This window comes from Diadema antillarum, unplaced genomic scaffold (assembly GCF_040938485.1).
Source record: "Diadema antillarum isolate AM-2024a unplaced genomic scaffold, OU_Dant_1.0 seq00001321_RagTag, whole genome shotgun sequence".
Lineage (NCBI taxonomy): Eukaryota > Metazoa > Echinodermata > Echinoidea > Diadematoida > Diadematidae > Diadema > Diadema antillarum.
This window is the reverse complement of record NW_027272092.1, coordinates 591,359-603,540: the sequence shown is the minus strand read 5'-3', so window position 1 is coordinate 603,540 and position 12,182 is coordinate 591,359. Positions and strand designations below refer to the sequence as shown.

The 12,182-nt window shown below is 37.7% G+C and overlaps 1 protein-coding gene across 4 annotated transcripts in view; it reads right to left on the bottom strand.

Moving 5' to 3' along the window:
• Nucleotides 1-12,182, bottom strand: part of LOC139708246 (uncharacterized) — a 118,517-nt gene that overhangs the window by 57,955 nt on the left and 48,380 nt on the right. For all 4 annotated transcript variants that reach the window (XM_071620217.1, XM_071620219.1, XM_071620218.1 and 1 more), the window contains exons 5-6: nucleotides 9,455-9,523; nucleotides 8,809-8,865 (exon numbers count right to left, since the gene is read on the bottom strand). In XM_071620217.1, the coding sequence (XP_071476318.1) occupies nucleotides 8,809-8,865; nucleotides 9,455-9,523 (126 nt within the window). The remainder of the gene's footprint in view (nucleotides 1-8,808; nucleotides 8,866-9,454; nucleotides 9,524-12,182) is intronic.

Genomic DNA, 12,182 nt, shown 5'->3' with positions numbered 1-12,182 from the left:
CACTTTGAAAATAGAAGTCTAAAACAGCACAAGAGAGCATCAATAACCCTAGAGCTTCCAGCACCCTCATTAAGTGGCCCAGCCTTAGGCGGACCCAGGCCGCAAGGGACATTGGACTTTGCGTTTGTATTGCACATACATGTATGTTAGCACAATCTCGAGTCTCAAGTTTGACAGACAGACAGACACAGAGAGAGAGGGGGAGAGAGGGAGAGAGAGAGAGAGAGAGAGAGAGAGAGAGAAAGTTTCATATTTAACCCAATATGCAGTTCATTGAGTGATAATTGGTTACTTTCCAGGATTCATTGCTCTTTTTATTTTGATACAATAACTACAAATCTGAAGCGTCAATTTTCAATTTGTACTGTACACGCTAGAAGACTCAATCTTGCACACAAGGTACTTAACGTCAACAAGCATTATGTTTTGACATTCCAATGGTTCCAAAATGTCATATTCATAACTACTAACATAATAAACGGAATATACAGTGGCGGGTGTCTGATAATACAAAATGATTTCCACATCAACCAAGGAAAATTCTTCTGCCGAGTAGGCAGGGATTATGCAGTTTGACGGAAGGGGCAGGTTTCTGGGGGCCGCGAGGGGAGCAAGGAGCTTTGAGAATGCTGATCTGAGGAGATCATTAATAAAACGATTTGGACAACAGCCAGATGAAGATTTCATACTCTCCGCCTTGGTCAGAGTAATGCATGCTGTCAGAATCCTGACGTGTTGCAAATAAAGACACACACAAAAAAGGCTAACAGTCGCCAGTGTGGTTACAAGGATCACTTTTGCTTCTGCAATCATATATATGCTTAACCCTATTCCCACCAGGGGGGGCATTTTGGCCCCCCCTCGACGTTTCGCGTGATTATTCCGCAACGTGAGATGCTCTCGCCACGACATTTTTTTACTTTTTTCTTTCAAGTATCGCGCAACTTTTGAGACCAAATTTGTTGCTCCCGGGCATACCGTTTTGAAGCCATGCCCCTTTGAAAAAAATTTGTCAACCCAAAAATTGCTCATAAACATGATTTTGTGTACAAATCCAATGTAAATTGTGTTTTTGCAATTAATTCATATAAAAATGAATATATTTATTTTCAATTGCTGATAATGATTTATTTTAGCCTGATATGCTTTAAAAAGTTTCTGCGACAAATTTTGATGAAAACACCAACAAAAAAAGTAAAAAACAAAGAAATACATAAGAAATCCAATAAACAAGAAAATACATAAGAAATAATAATGAAGCCAAATTTTTGCTTCAATATTATTGTTGAGGATATTGAAAAGAATATGTTCACCAAAAATTAGAAGTCTTGGAGCTTTATTTTTTGATTTATAGGCAAAAGAGTTTATTTGCATAAATTAGCATAAATTAATTAATATAAAATACACTGTACATGAATCAAAATTCGAAAAATTTAACTATACAGTCTTGTAGATTACATTGGCCTCTACCTTAGTGCAAATTTTTGCGCGATCCACAACCAAGATCTGAAAGCAGTATTGAAAAGAGTGCAAAATCAACCCATGTGTGACAGAACTCTGTAAAAGTCCAACAGGACACATCTTTGAATATGCAATTATTAAAAGATATCTTTTCCTTGTCTAGGGCTATGTGAAATGATAACCTAAATACCTCCACATATGTTCTTCAGCAGAATCCTGTGAATGTTAAGAAAATATCAATGTCAGAGATATCAATGCAAAACATTACTGTGAAGTGTGATTTCATAACACAGTGATGAGGTCACTCTTTCCATAACCCTGATGTGGAAAGCCACACTCAAGGATTTGTAACTTCCTCAGCATTTGTGGTCCAAAGTTTCCTGAAATTTACCTGAACTGTTGCTACTCTTTATCTGTGCTTCTGGCATCAACACACCTCTGGAGGGCATATTAAATAGTTTTTCATTTTTTATATATATTACATTTGAACTTTTTGATAGTTGCCATTTCTCCCACATTAAAATTGGTCTACAGTAATTTCTGGGGTAACTGTAAGCAAAGGCTGTGCAAGTCCGTACTAATGCCTTTGCCTGTCAAATGGCAAAAGAGCCGAGGAAAACCAATTGGGTAGCTTGAGTAGCTATGTCTGGACTTGGGAGAAATAGCTAAACAAAGGAGGGTGGTGCAGCTGCACAGGAAACAGAGTGTGACCCTGGTGCTGTGGATTTCCTGACTCTTTGCTGGAAGGTGAAGTGTGTGTCATCAAAAAAGAAAAAAGACAGAAACACCAATCAAATAGCTAAACATCACAAAAAAAAAAAACCCAACAAAAAACACACATATCAACCTTGGTAGATCCCTCAAAAAGTTTCTGGTAAATCTGACCCACTTGGACAGAGTTATTTCCAAATTGAATAATATTAAGGTAATTCATTATGGGCTAAAATACACAGATATAACTGAGAATGCAATGGTTGCATTTACACACATACTAACAGCTTGCATACAGATTTGTTGTGTGTGTGTGTGTGTTTGTTTTTGTTTTTGTTTTTGTTTTGTTTTGTTTTTGTTGTTGTTGTTGTTGTGTTTTTTGTTTTGTTTTGTTTTGTTTTGTTTTGTTTTGTTTTGTTTTGTTTTGTTTTGTTTTTTTTTTTTGGGGGGGGGGGGCTAAAGGAATCCTGTAACTATTGTTTGATGACATTTCCCCGTCCAATAACAAAGGCCACAACAAAGAAGTTTGCATTTCTGTGTTACACACCAGGGACTGTCACATCACGATGCCATTCACTTTCCTACAAACCACTAACAACTTTGAGTGGGGCTGAGGTACACAGTACTTTACAGGAAAACACTGGCATTGTTAGGTGCATGTGATACTATGAGCATGAATCAAATGTTGAGACGTACTGACTAGACAAACCCATTATTTTTCGCTCGAAAGAACCTATTTCTGTCATTAAGTAAATAGCCCTGGATGCGGAGTCATTTTGGTGTACAGTGTACCTTTAAAGGTACGTTGTATGTGCGGAGTTCAAATACTCAGCTCTCTATCATGTAGGTATGCCAAATGCGATTTTCTTCTGAAAACAGCTCAGCCTATTGTCTGTAAAAATGACTCTCAATGATGTATTATAGAGAGGTTGATGCAGCCATGGAGGTGTGTCCTCCACCAGAAACACACAGTAGTCAGCAATGAAAAGGAATTTATGCCTTGCAATGGTCTGCCTTCGTGTATATGACATCAATGACTATTACGACAGTAGGCTGGTTAGGAGAAGAGACAAAAGTTTCGAACAAACCACTTGCAGAAGTGTTGCGTAACTTTGTTTTTCCTGTCCTACTTAGATAAAAAATATAGCCACACCTTGCTAGAAATATAGGCTTGCTGTCCAAATGCCAAGTAGAGTCCCAAAATTTCGAATCATGATGTTTACTTTGTACGCCAAATATTTCACGAGGTTTTCATTTTTGCAAATTTTGCAAGTCGGATGCTATTTGAGAAATTAAAGAAATGCAGAAAAATAATAACTCTGATCCCAGTATGAATGTGATGCACACAATAATACATTTCTCCGTTCAGCACCGTGCTTCACTATCCCGAATGTAACCGCTCATAAAATTGTTGAGAAGATCGATTCGCAAAAATTTAGACTCGCTAAATATATGTCGCATACAGTAAATCTGGACAATGCATGCTTATTATGCAATACTAAAAAGTGTTGCCGATCACCTTCACTGGAGCAACACATATTGCAAAACGATGAGCTACATTTTCCACTACAAGTATATCAAGCTATTTGGGCCTCCAATTGGTCAAAGCATAATTATAGACTTATATCCAATCATGCAGTGCATGAAAAGTGTATTGTACTGAATTGATAAGGCTGCACCTCATATGCAGCATGCTGGTAATTCTTGTAATTCACATATCTTCGCACATTGTATATTCCCTAGCCTAACCCTTTAATGGAACTTCTCAAAAACCACAATGTAAGAATAGACAACAGACTGAACGTCGTCAATAATTAATTGCCAGATAGGGCAAACTTGTAAAGCTCTGAACACTGCAAGTAACCTATAACACAGACTCTTATCAGCTTTTTTAAACACAAAATCACATGAATTCTGTAAGCAGGTGGTTTTAATAGCGATTCACAACTAAACCAATTCCAAGCAGCACCAATTTGGCTATTCCAAAACTTCCTCAATACTCTGATGGCATTGTGATACAGTGTAACGGCATGTTCGATACAATTTGCAGGGTATATCATGTGACGGCAAGAAGTGTTTATAATAACATGATATAATGATGTAGTAAATAATGCAATGTGATAGTGTCATACATGTAATATCACACTTTAAACGATCATCAGTTCCTGCAAAACCAAAACTTCGCTATGAAGAATTATAAAACAAATAAGGGCCGCATGCCATAGCCTATTGTGCGATGCAAATTTATTGCTTGCTGGGAGTGTGTGTTATTGATCATTATTCTATTTGGATGTTGTTGAAACAGGATCTCTCAAGAGCACATTATAATCTTAAAGATTTAGTAGCATGAGGATTCATGGATGGCCCATTTCATTCGCTGCCCACTGGGGTAGGGCCCACTTTCGAAAACCAGCAACAGCAAATTGGTCGGCGAATATGTGCATCAAAGCTTATGCTCATCACTAGCAGTTGACTCTACTTGAGATTCTTTTTGTCTGTGTATTTACTTACACAGAGATCAGTGATCAAGCTGTACATACAATACTGTTCATTATGGGGATTCTTTAATACACCTGAACCAGGCTAGCCTTCCAGCTCCATGGATCCCTATGCTACAAGATTTTTTATTCTTTTTCACTCTTTTTTTTACACCAGTTTTGTAGCTCTAATGAAAATGTAGATATTTTGATTTTTGGCACTGAGCTGTTAAAAAATATATTCAAGGATTCTTGAATTTGCTTTGTGCAATTGTACACACATTCAATACATGTGAAGAGAAAATTGTGAAGATATTCTATTTTGCAGTTTTAGAATTCAACCTAGCCAAAAGTAGCATGAAATAAGTGAAAATTAATGTTATTGTACAGCAAAATTTTTTGCATGTACAGGTAGTATTATGCAATAACCATTCCTCTTCCCCCCCCCCCTCTTCATTTGCTTTTCTCAATTGCATCTACCCAAGTACCTACTATGCCTATGTATCTTGATCTAAATATTTCTATCTCTCTGACTCATATATCTAGCTATCTACCTATCCATCTATTTCTCAATTTCTCCACTCATTCCAATTTCTGACTTTAACTCGTTGAGGACGAGTCCCGAGTATACTCGGAAGGTGTCTATGGGAAATGTGTGTTGTAGTAAAATCAGTCCGTCCTCAACAGGTTATAAGGTAGTCTCTACATTTACACTCCAAAGTCTCCAAAGGGAAGTGGCAGTTGCTACCACATAAATGGACTGATTTGGAGATATTTACTCAACTTTTATACCAATGACACAGCACTCTGGTGAAAAGAGAACAGATGCAGTCATTTGTACATTCCACCATAGTGTACTACACACAAAAACACAATGAACTGTAACGTTATACACACTTGTTTTATACCACTTGTTATCTCAGACTACTTACCTCCACACATTATTATACACATTTTTTTTTTTTTTTTTAAACAATACATGACAATATCATGTTTTCAAAATCATTCAACCTGAAGTATGATGTCATGCCTAACTGTACAGACCAGTCAAAGGAAAACAAAGATGTTTGCCTGGAAAAATGCAAACAAAAACGATTACGGAATGTATTTTTTGTTCTGCCTGTTCCTAGTTTACTCTGCAAGTGCACAAATTATTTGTTCAATTTTGTTCCCATGATCATTTTTCCTCCTTCCAAGAAATGAGATATGATTTTTTTTTTTTTGCCTTTGAAGTCTGCATTAAAAGTGAGGTGATATACAACTGTGAATCACAGGACATCTTTATTCCTGCAATGTTCTTGCACTGAAACTTCATAGCTGTGATAGTAGAAGTCTGATTCACCAGCCTAGACCCCCCCTACTACGCCTGCTTGCTCTGCTGGTGTTTTGTTAATAGAAACCAGTGACTACACTTTATTTTATTTAAATGTTGGATTTCTTCTACAGTATTAAGCTGGAACCTAATATAATCCCTGTTTCATGAATATTTTTTTCTTTTTTAAAGTCCTTTTCACATAACATCGTAGCCAAGTTGCATGATGAAAATAATGTCCAATGGAGATATTACAATGTACCACAGAAATACCTGTCTATGCGCAAAAGGATATAAAATTTATAAAACTTCTAATACTAAATATAGCAACTTGAATTCTTTGTGTCTTCCTAACATAAAAAGAAAGGTAGCCGTTGTACTGAGGAAAGTGGTCGGTGATAACCATTTAAATTCCACTTCATTTCTTTCATTGCAATGTTGAAATAGTTTCCATAGACCATGAGTAAAATTCTCCAGTAGGGGTTTTAAGTGGATGGCACTATACTTAAGCATTTGATAGATTTTCAGACAAGGTAATTTTGACATGCTGAAACTGCACTTATCTCTGCTTGCTTAAAGAAAATTTGACATACAACAATTGTAGTGCAGTCTCCTCCCTACAACCAAATAGCAGCACCCTATCTCTCCCTCCCCTTCTCATTTGTCATGTGTAATGTGCTGCTTTGTCTGGTGCCACTAACCTAGTCCCTTGGCTAATCCAATTGAGCTTCAATTTTGACCACTAGATTCAGCCCTTCACCTCCAATCAACTAACGCCTACATCAATTTCTGACCATACTTTACGAGACTTGGGTAGCTACCGGGGATAGCGAGTCCTTGTGAAGATATTATCAGTGAATGAATATTCATACATTATACATTCATACCATGCATATACACATATATATACATACATTGTACATAAACATACCAACATACATACACATTCACACATGATATAAACAAACATACACTATATACAAACTCACATCAGTCACTTAAAACGTAATTATTCTAGATGGACAAATTAGACAGGCCATTGTGGGATCTCACAGTCACCAACATTGTGAAGTGACAGTTCACATGCCATTCTACAAACCTCTATACTGTATGAAATACTTGTAAAGAACAATAAAGCTATTATTAAAGGACGCAGCACCACTTTAACCTACACATTGCTCAGTTTCCAGGAGTGGATGGTTCAACTGCTCTCCCTACTGCAACAGATATTTCTTTGATATTCATACCAGAAAGAAGGAGATTACGCAGCATGAACAATATGGAAGAAGAGAGAGAAACAAGTTTGACTATAAAAATGAGGCACATTAGAGATCGGGTATGACCACTCCAGTGTTGCTAAGCCATCTAATGTGACAATAGATGCTGAAGCCTGAAATACTTTGTAGCTCTTGGGGTCACATAACGACTCAACGGCTTGTGTGACACTCCCCATTTTACAGGGTAGTAAATCACAAGATTCATGAGGTATTTGGAGAGATCGGCTATATGCCATTACACCTAAAGTAGACATTTATGTCCATTCAGGTATAAAAAGCTGTCTGTCAGATACTTGGAACTGAAATGCTTACATGGCACACCTTTTACTTTTCCTGTCACAAACTTCTCATTCATCAAATTTTTAATGAAGTTTAAAGCATGCTTTCCATAAACAGGGAATAGCCTGATCTTGCATGGCCAATTCCCATACATTTGTTACATCACATCCAGTGTCATGAAAATAATTGCCCACCTTCATCATCCAAGTCTACTACAGCACAAAATCTTCAAAGCTTCTATACCTCATCCTACATTTGTACATGCTCAAGTCAACAGTAAGAATGAAACTAAGAACCTCCACTTGAAAGCCAAGTCTTGTCAACTACAATGTACATCACAGTGCCCCCCCCCCACAAAAAAAGAAGTTGCCACAAGCAGGAGGTTCAAGCTTTTGCACAAATCAAAATAAGATTCGTTTAAGAGCAAGAAAGACACATATCTATCTATCTGTACGCATATATGTTTATCTGCATATATGTACAGTATATATTCACACATATATATACACACATAAAATGATAGGATGGCGAGTAACAAGTTTACCCAATTCCAAAACTTGGGATAACATAAATTTTTGGTGCTCAGGAACCTGCCCACTGTCAATACCAGGCTGTGCATCTGCACATATAACCTTGGCGCGACCTTGATCCAATTACCAATTTAGCACCGATAGGAGATTCGGTTAGTAGCTCCGTGCCTTGGTGGAAGGATGGAGGATGTTACGCGCTTCGGCGGCACGGGCAGCTGGCTCGGCGCTCGACGCTTACCGCCGCCTAGTGCCGGGCTCAACTCGGGGGTAACGAAATGGAGCCGAGAATAGCAGGCTTTCAGGGAAGGTCACGCCATGTTTGGTGTAATTGAGGGGAGGTAATTCAATAATGAAAGCAATCCTCTGTCACTCTCTACTTCGAGCTCCAGCGTCTCCATGTCACCCCTCTCGTTAATCTCCCCCCTCTCTCCCCGTCTCCATTTCTCTCTCCTCCTACTTCTACCTACAATGCAACTCAATTCTGAGGTTTGTTTGATCTTTTCCTTTTTGCCTCTAAGAGTAACATTTCACTGCAGTAATCTTCCCCATCTCTTCCTTGTACATCTACTTATCTATCCATATATTTATCTATTATCTATCTGTTTATATATCTATCTATTCATCTATATATCTACCAAGCCATCTATCTATCTATTTGCTCTATTTCTCTATCTCCTCTTATATTCCTATTCAGCTTCACATCTCTCTCTCTCTCTTTCTCCCACTTTTACTCTTATCACTTTTTACCATTCCCTACTTACTTTGGTAGCTTTCAAGGTTCTGATCATGAAGTCTTTGGTAACTCTTTGCTGTCTGATCTGAAAGATAGAAATGATCCAAAAAAAAATATGGCAGATGATAGAAATTTGAGCATCACATGGAACAAAAGAGCAATACTTAAGCTGTTACCGGGGTACTCATAGTGTAACTGAAGACAACCAGTTTCTCAGCACATTATGTCACTTGTATTCAGTGAACATTCATAAATGAGGTGCTCTTTTTGGGCTTCCGTTTTTATGGTTCTCTGCTGTTGTTCTATACCTCACATCAATTCTGGCCAGTATCTTTATGTTTTTGTTAGTTATGAGAACACGTCCGCTGCCTACATCATTTAATATCTGCAGGTACCATAGTATTTCAAAGTCAACATTTTAAATTATTACCTATACGAGGTAGTTTTGCGAGGCAATTACATTTGGTATTTTGCAGGGTCGGGAGTTCAGCAGGCGACATTAGAGCATATCACGAGCATCCGGGGGTTTTACATATACAGTGGACTCCTGTTATAACGAAATCCTCGGGACCGGCAGTTTTCTTTCGTTAGATCGGAATGTTGTTATAACTGAACAAATAAACAATAGAAATACATAAAGCGTTTAAAATGTTTACTTTGAAATCTGAACTTACCTGTGTCACGCAAATATCCCCAAACACGTGTTCCTCTCCCTCGTCAACCCAGTAGCGTTCACACTTGTGCTGTTAAAAGAAATAATTTAATATACAGGTGTGAGTATATGATTTTTTTTTTTCAAAGTCAATGATAAAGTGAAGTGTCTCAGCTGATAACTGAAATACATAACACTAGCAGGAAAAGTGTGATTGAGATAATTGATAGCAGTGATAGCATTATCAAACTTATGCTGTGGCATTACATGTGTGCAGTAGTAAAACTCCCAAATCTTAACCATGCTGGCACTTTATTTTTTTTTTTCAATCATACCGCTAATGGCCCAGTCATCCCAGTACAGAATGACCCCAACATACGATGATAATTTTAGAAACAAAGAAGGAGCATGTATGGGAAAAGAAAAGATGTGCTGGACAGACATTGTGAGGAAGAGAGACCATTCAAAGCATACAATGAATTTATCTAAAGAGAATGAATAGCGATAGTGATGATAATAAGTGAATGAAAGGAGAAAATGATGATAACAAAGTATAGAAAGAGAAAGAAGAAGCATGTTGAAGGAGAAAGGGGAGAGAGCGAGAGCCAGAGAGAGAGAAAAAAAAAGAACCTGGTCAAATCCATACTTCCTGGAAACTTCAACCACAACCATGTTCCAGGGGCCTCACAAGCTCCCAAGAGAGTCATAAAAATACCTCATAGCAATCTTTGCCCTGGGTATTTTATGAAAATGAGCCATCGTGTGACCAGCTGACTTTTGGCAGCCACACAATCGATATTTTCATCCCCCGCCACAAAGAGCTAATGCTTTGAGGAGATCACTGCATGCCATGACAGTTTTAATTTTGCTGTCAGTTATTTCTCTTTTTTTTTCTTTGCTTTCCCCCTCTTTTTGCTCACATTAGCACTTTCTGAACCATCATGTGACAAGCTCATTTTCAACACTTCTTGAGTGTTATACCATCAGCTCTAGTATGATCTGCTCATGCCTAGAAATGTCATACTACATGATTATGTAGGAATCCCCAATATGACTGTCATAAGGTTTTTATACATGGCACTATTCTCGTTCAATGCGTCTTTCATATCCAAAACTTATCAATTCACTCTTATGACTAAAGGTGTCATCAAAATCATGTACATTGTATGATATATCAAAACTTGAATTCCAATGTTAAACTCAGTCAAACAATAGTGTGAAACAAGACTCCATGCTTAGGCCTACAACCTGTGTCAACAAGATGAATAGATTAATGTCAAATAAAATGATAGATATTGCATCAACATTCTCATACATGGGATTATGTCTGTCACAAGTCAGTCACAGCCACATCTACAAATCAGATGAGGTTATTTCAATGCCTTGCTTGTGTCCAACTGGTCTAGATACAATTGTGCACATGTCAAAAATAACAAAGAAAGCATGTTTTTGTCAGTTATTCAACAAATAAAGCCACCTCCATGTACATTTGTACATGTCATACTTCCTAAGCTGTCACAACCTGTAAACTACTGTAATGCGAGGTGAAGTGTTTTTTTCATGTTTTACCTACTTAAAAAAAAAAGAACATTTGAGAACAGGTCAGTCAGAAATTTGTAGTACGACAAAACCATACTTCATCTAGTCTGCAACCAACATCATTACTGGAACAAAATGCCACCGTCTTGTGGAAACATGCATAAAAAAGGAACTACCTCCTATCCCTAATATGTCATGTCCAAGTTAGATTGGGAATTTAAAGATTCCCTTCATTTTATTTCACTCTATCTATCAAAGCCAACTTTAATGACAGTGCAGCATTTCATTTCACAGGCACTGTATTACTAGATCCAAAGTCCAGTGTTGTATGTACTGTAGTTCTGCCACTGTGTTTCCAGCCTGTTTTGAAATGCAATCATTCAATAGAAACTATGTATGATTATCTGCAGAAGCCTGTCGTTCAATGCAAGCTGTCAAAACAACCTACGTCCCCTCTCCCTGGTTTCACTCTGGTTCAGCTATAGGAGTCTGCTGGATCATTTCTGGCAGTTTCAATCACCAACAAAATGCAGAGACAATGAGCTGCCAATGTACATGCATTTAAAATAATCAGGGATATTCTAAAGAGCAATTGGGGAGATGCTAGTGCATTACATGAGCCACAACAGGTCATAATATAATTCCTTAAATCACGGGAGACTTTCTATTTTTGAGACATACAAATTGTACATAGAAATTTTCAATCTTTTTGGAAGCCTCCTCCAGAATATAAAGGGTGCCTTGGAAGCTATTCAGTGTATGCAGTTATACATCCTACAAAGGCTTACAACACATTCTACAACTGCCTTCTATGTTCCATTCAATCTAACGTGCAATATTCAAAGTGATCACAATATTAGCATGACTAACTGCAAAATGAATTATCGATTATGAATACCTTCCATCTCATAAGTCATTACCTTTTTCTCTTTGCTTCTTTTTTTTTGGGGGGGGAGGGGGGATGGATAAAGAGAAGGGGGAGTGGAGGTGAGGGGTGGTCTCTTTGTGGTGTCTCTACTTATCAGGACCCAACTTTAAGGATGAAGTTGCTTTGGACTGCGGACTATGAATAATGCATCTAAACTGCAGTCACAACCTGCAAGACCTTGTGTTTCTATTGTTGACATTCCAGGGTTGTTTAAAAGCACTGCAATACTGGAGTATCAAAAGATCATCATTAGCTGGTGTTTTGGAATCAACCAAACATCCAA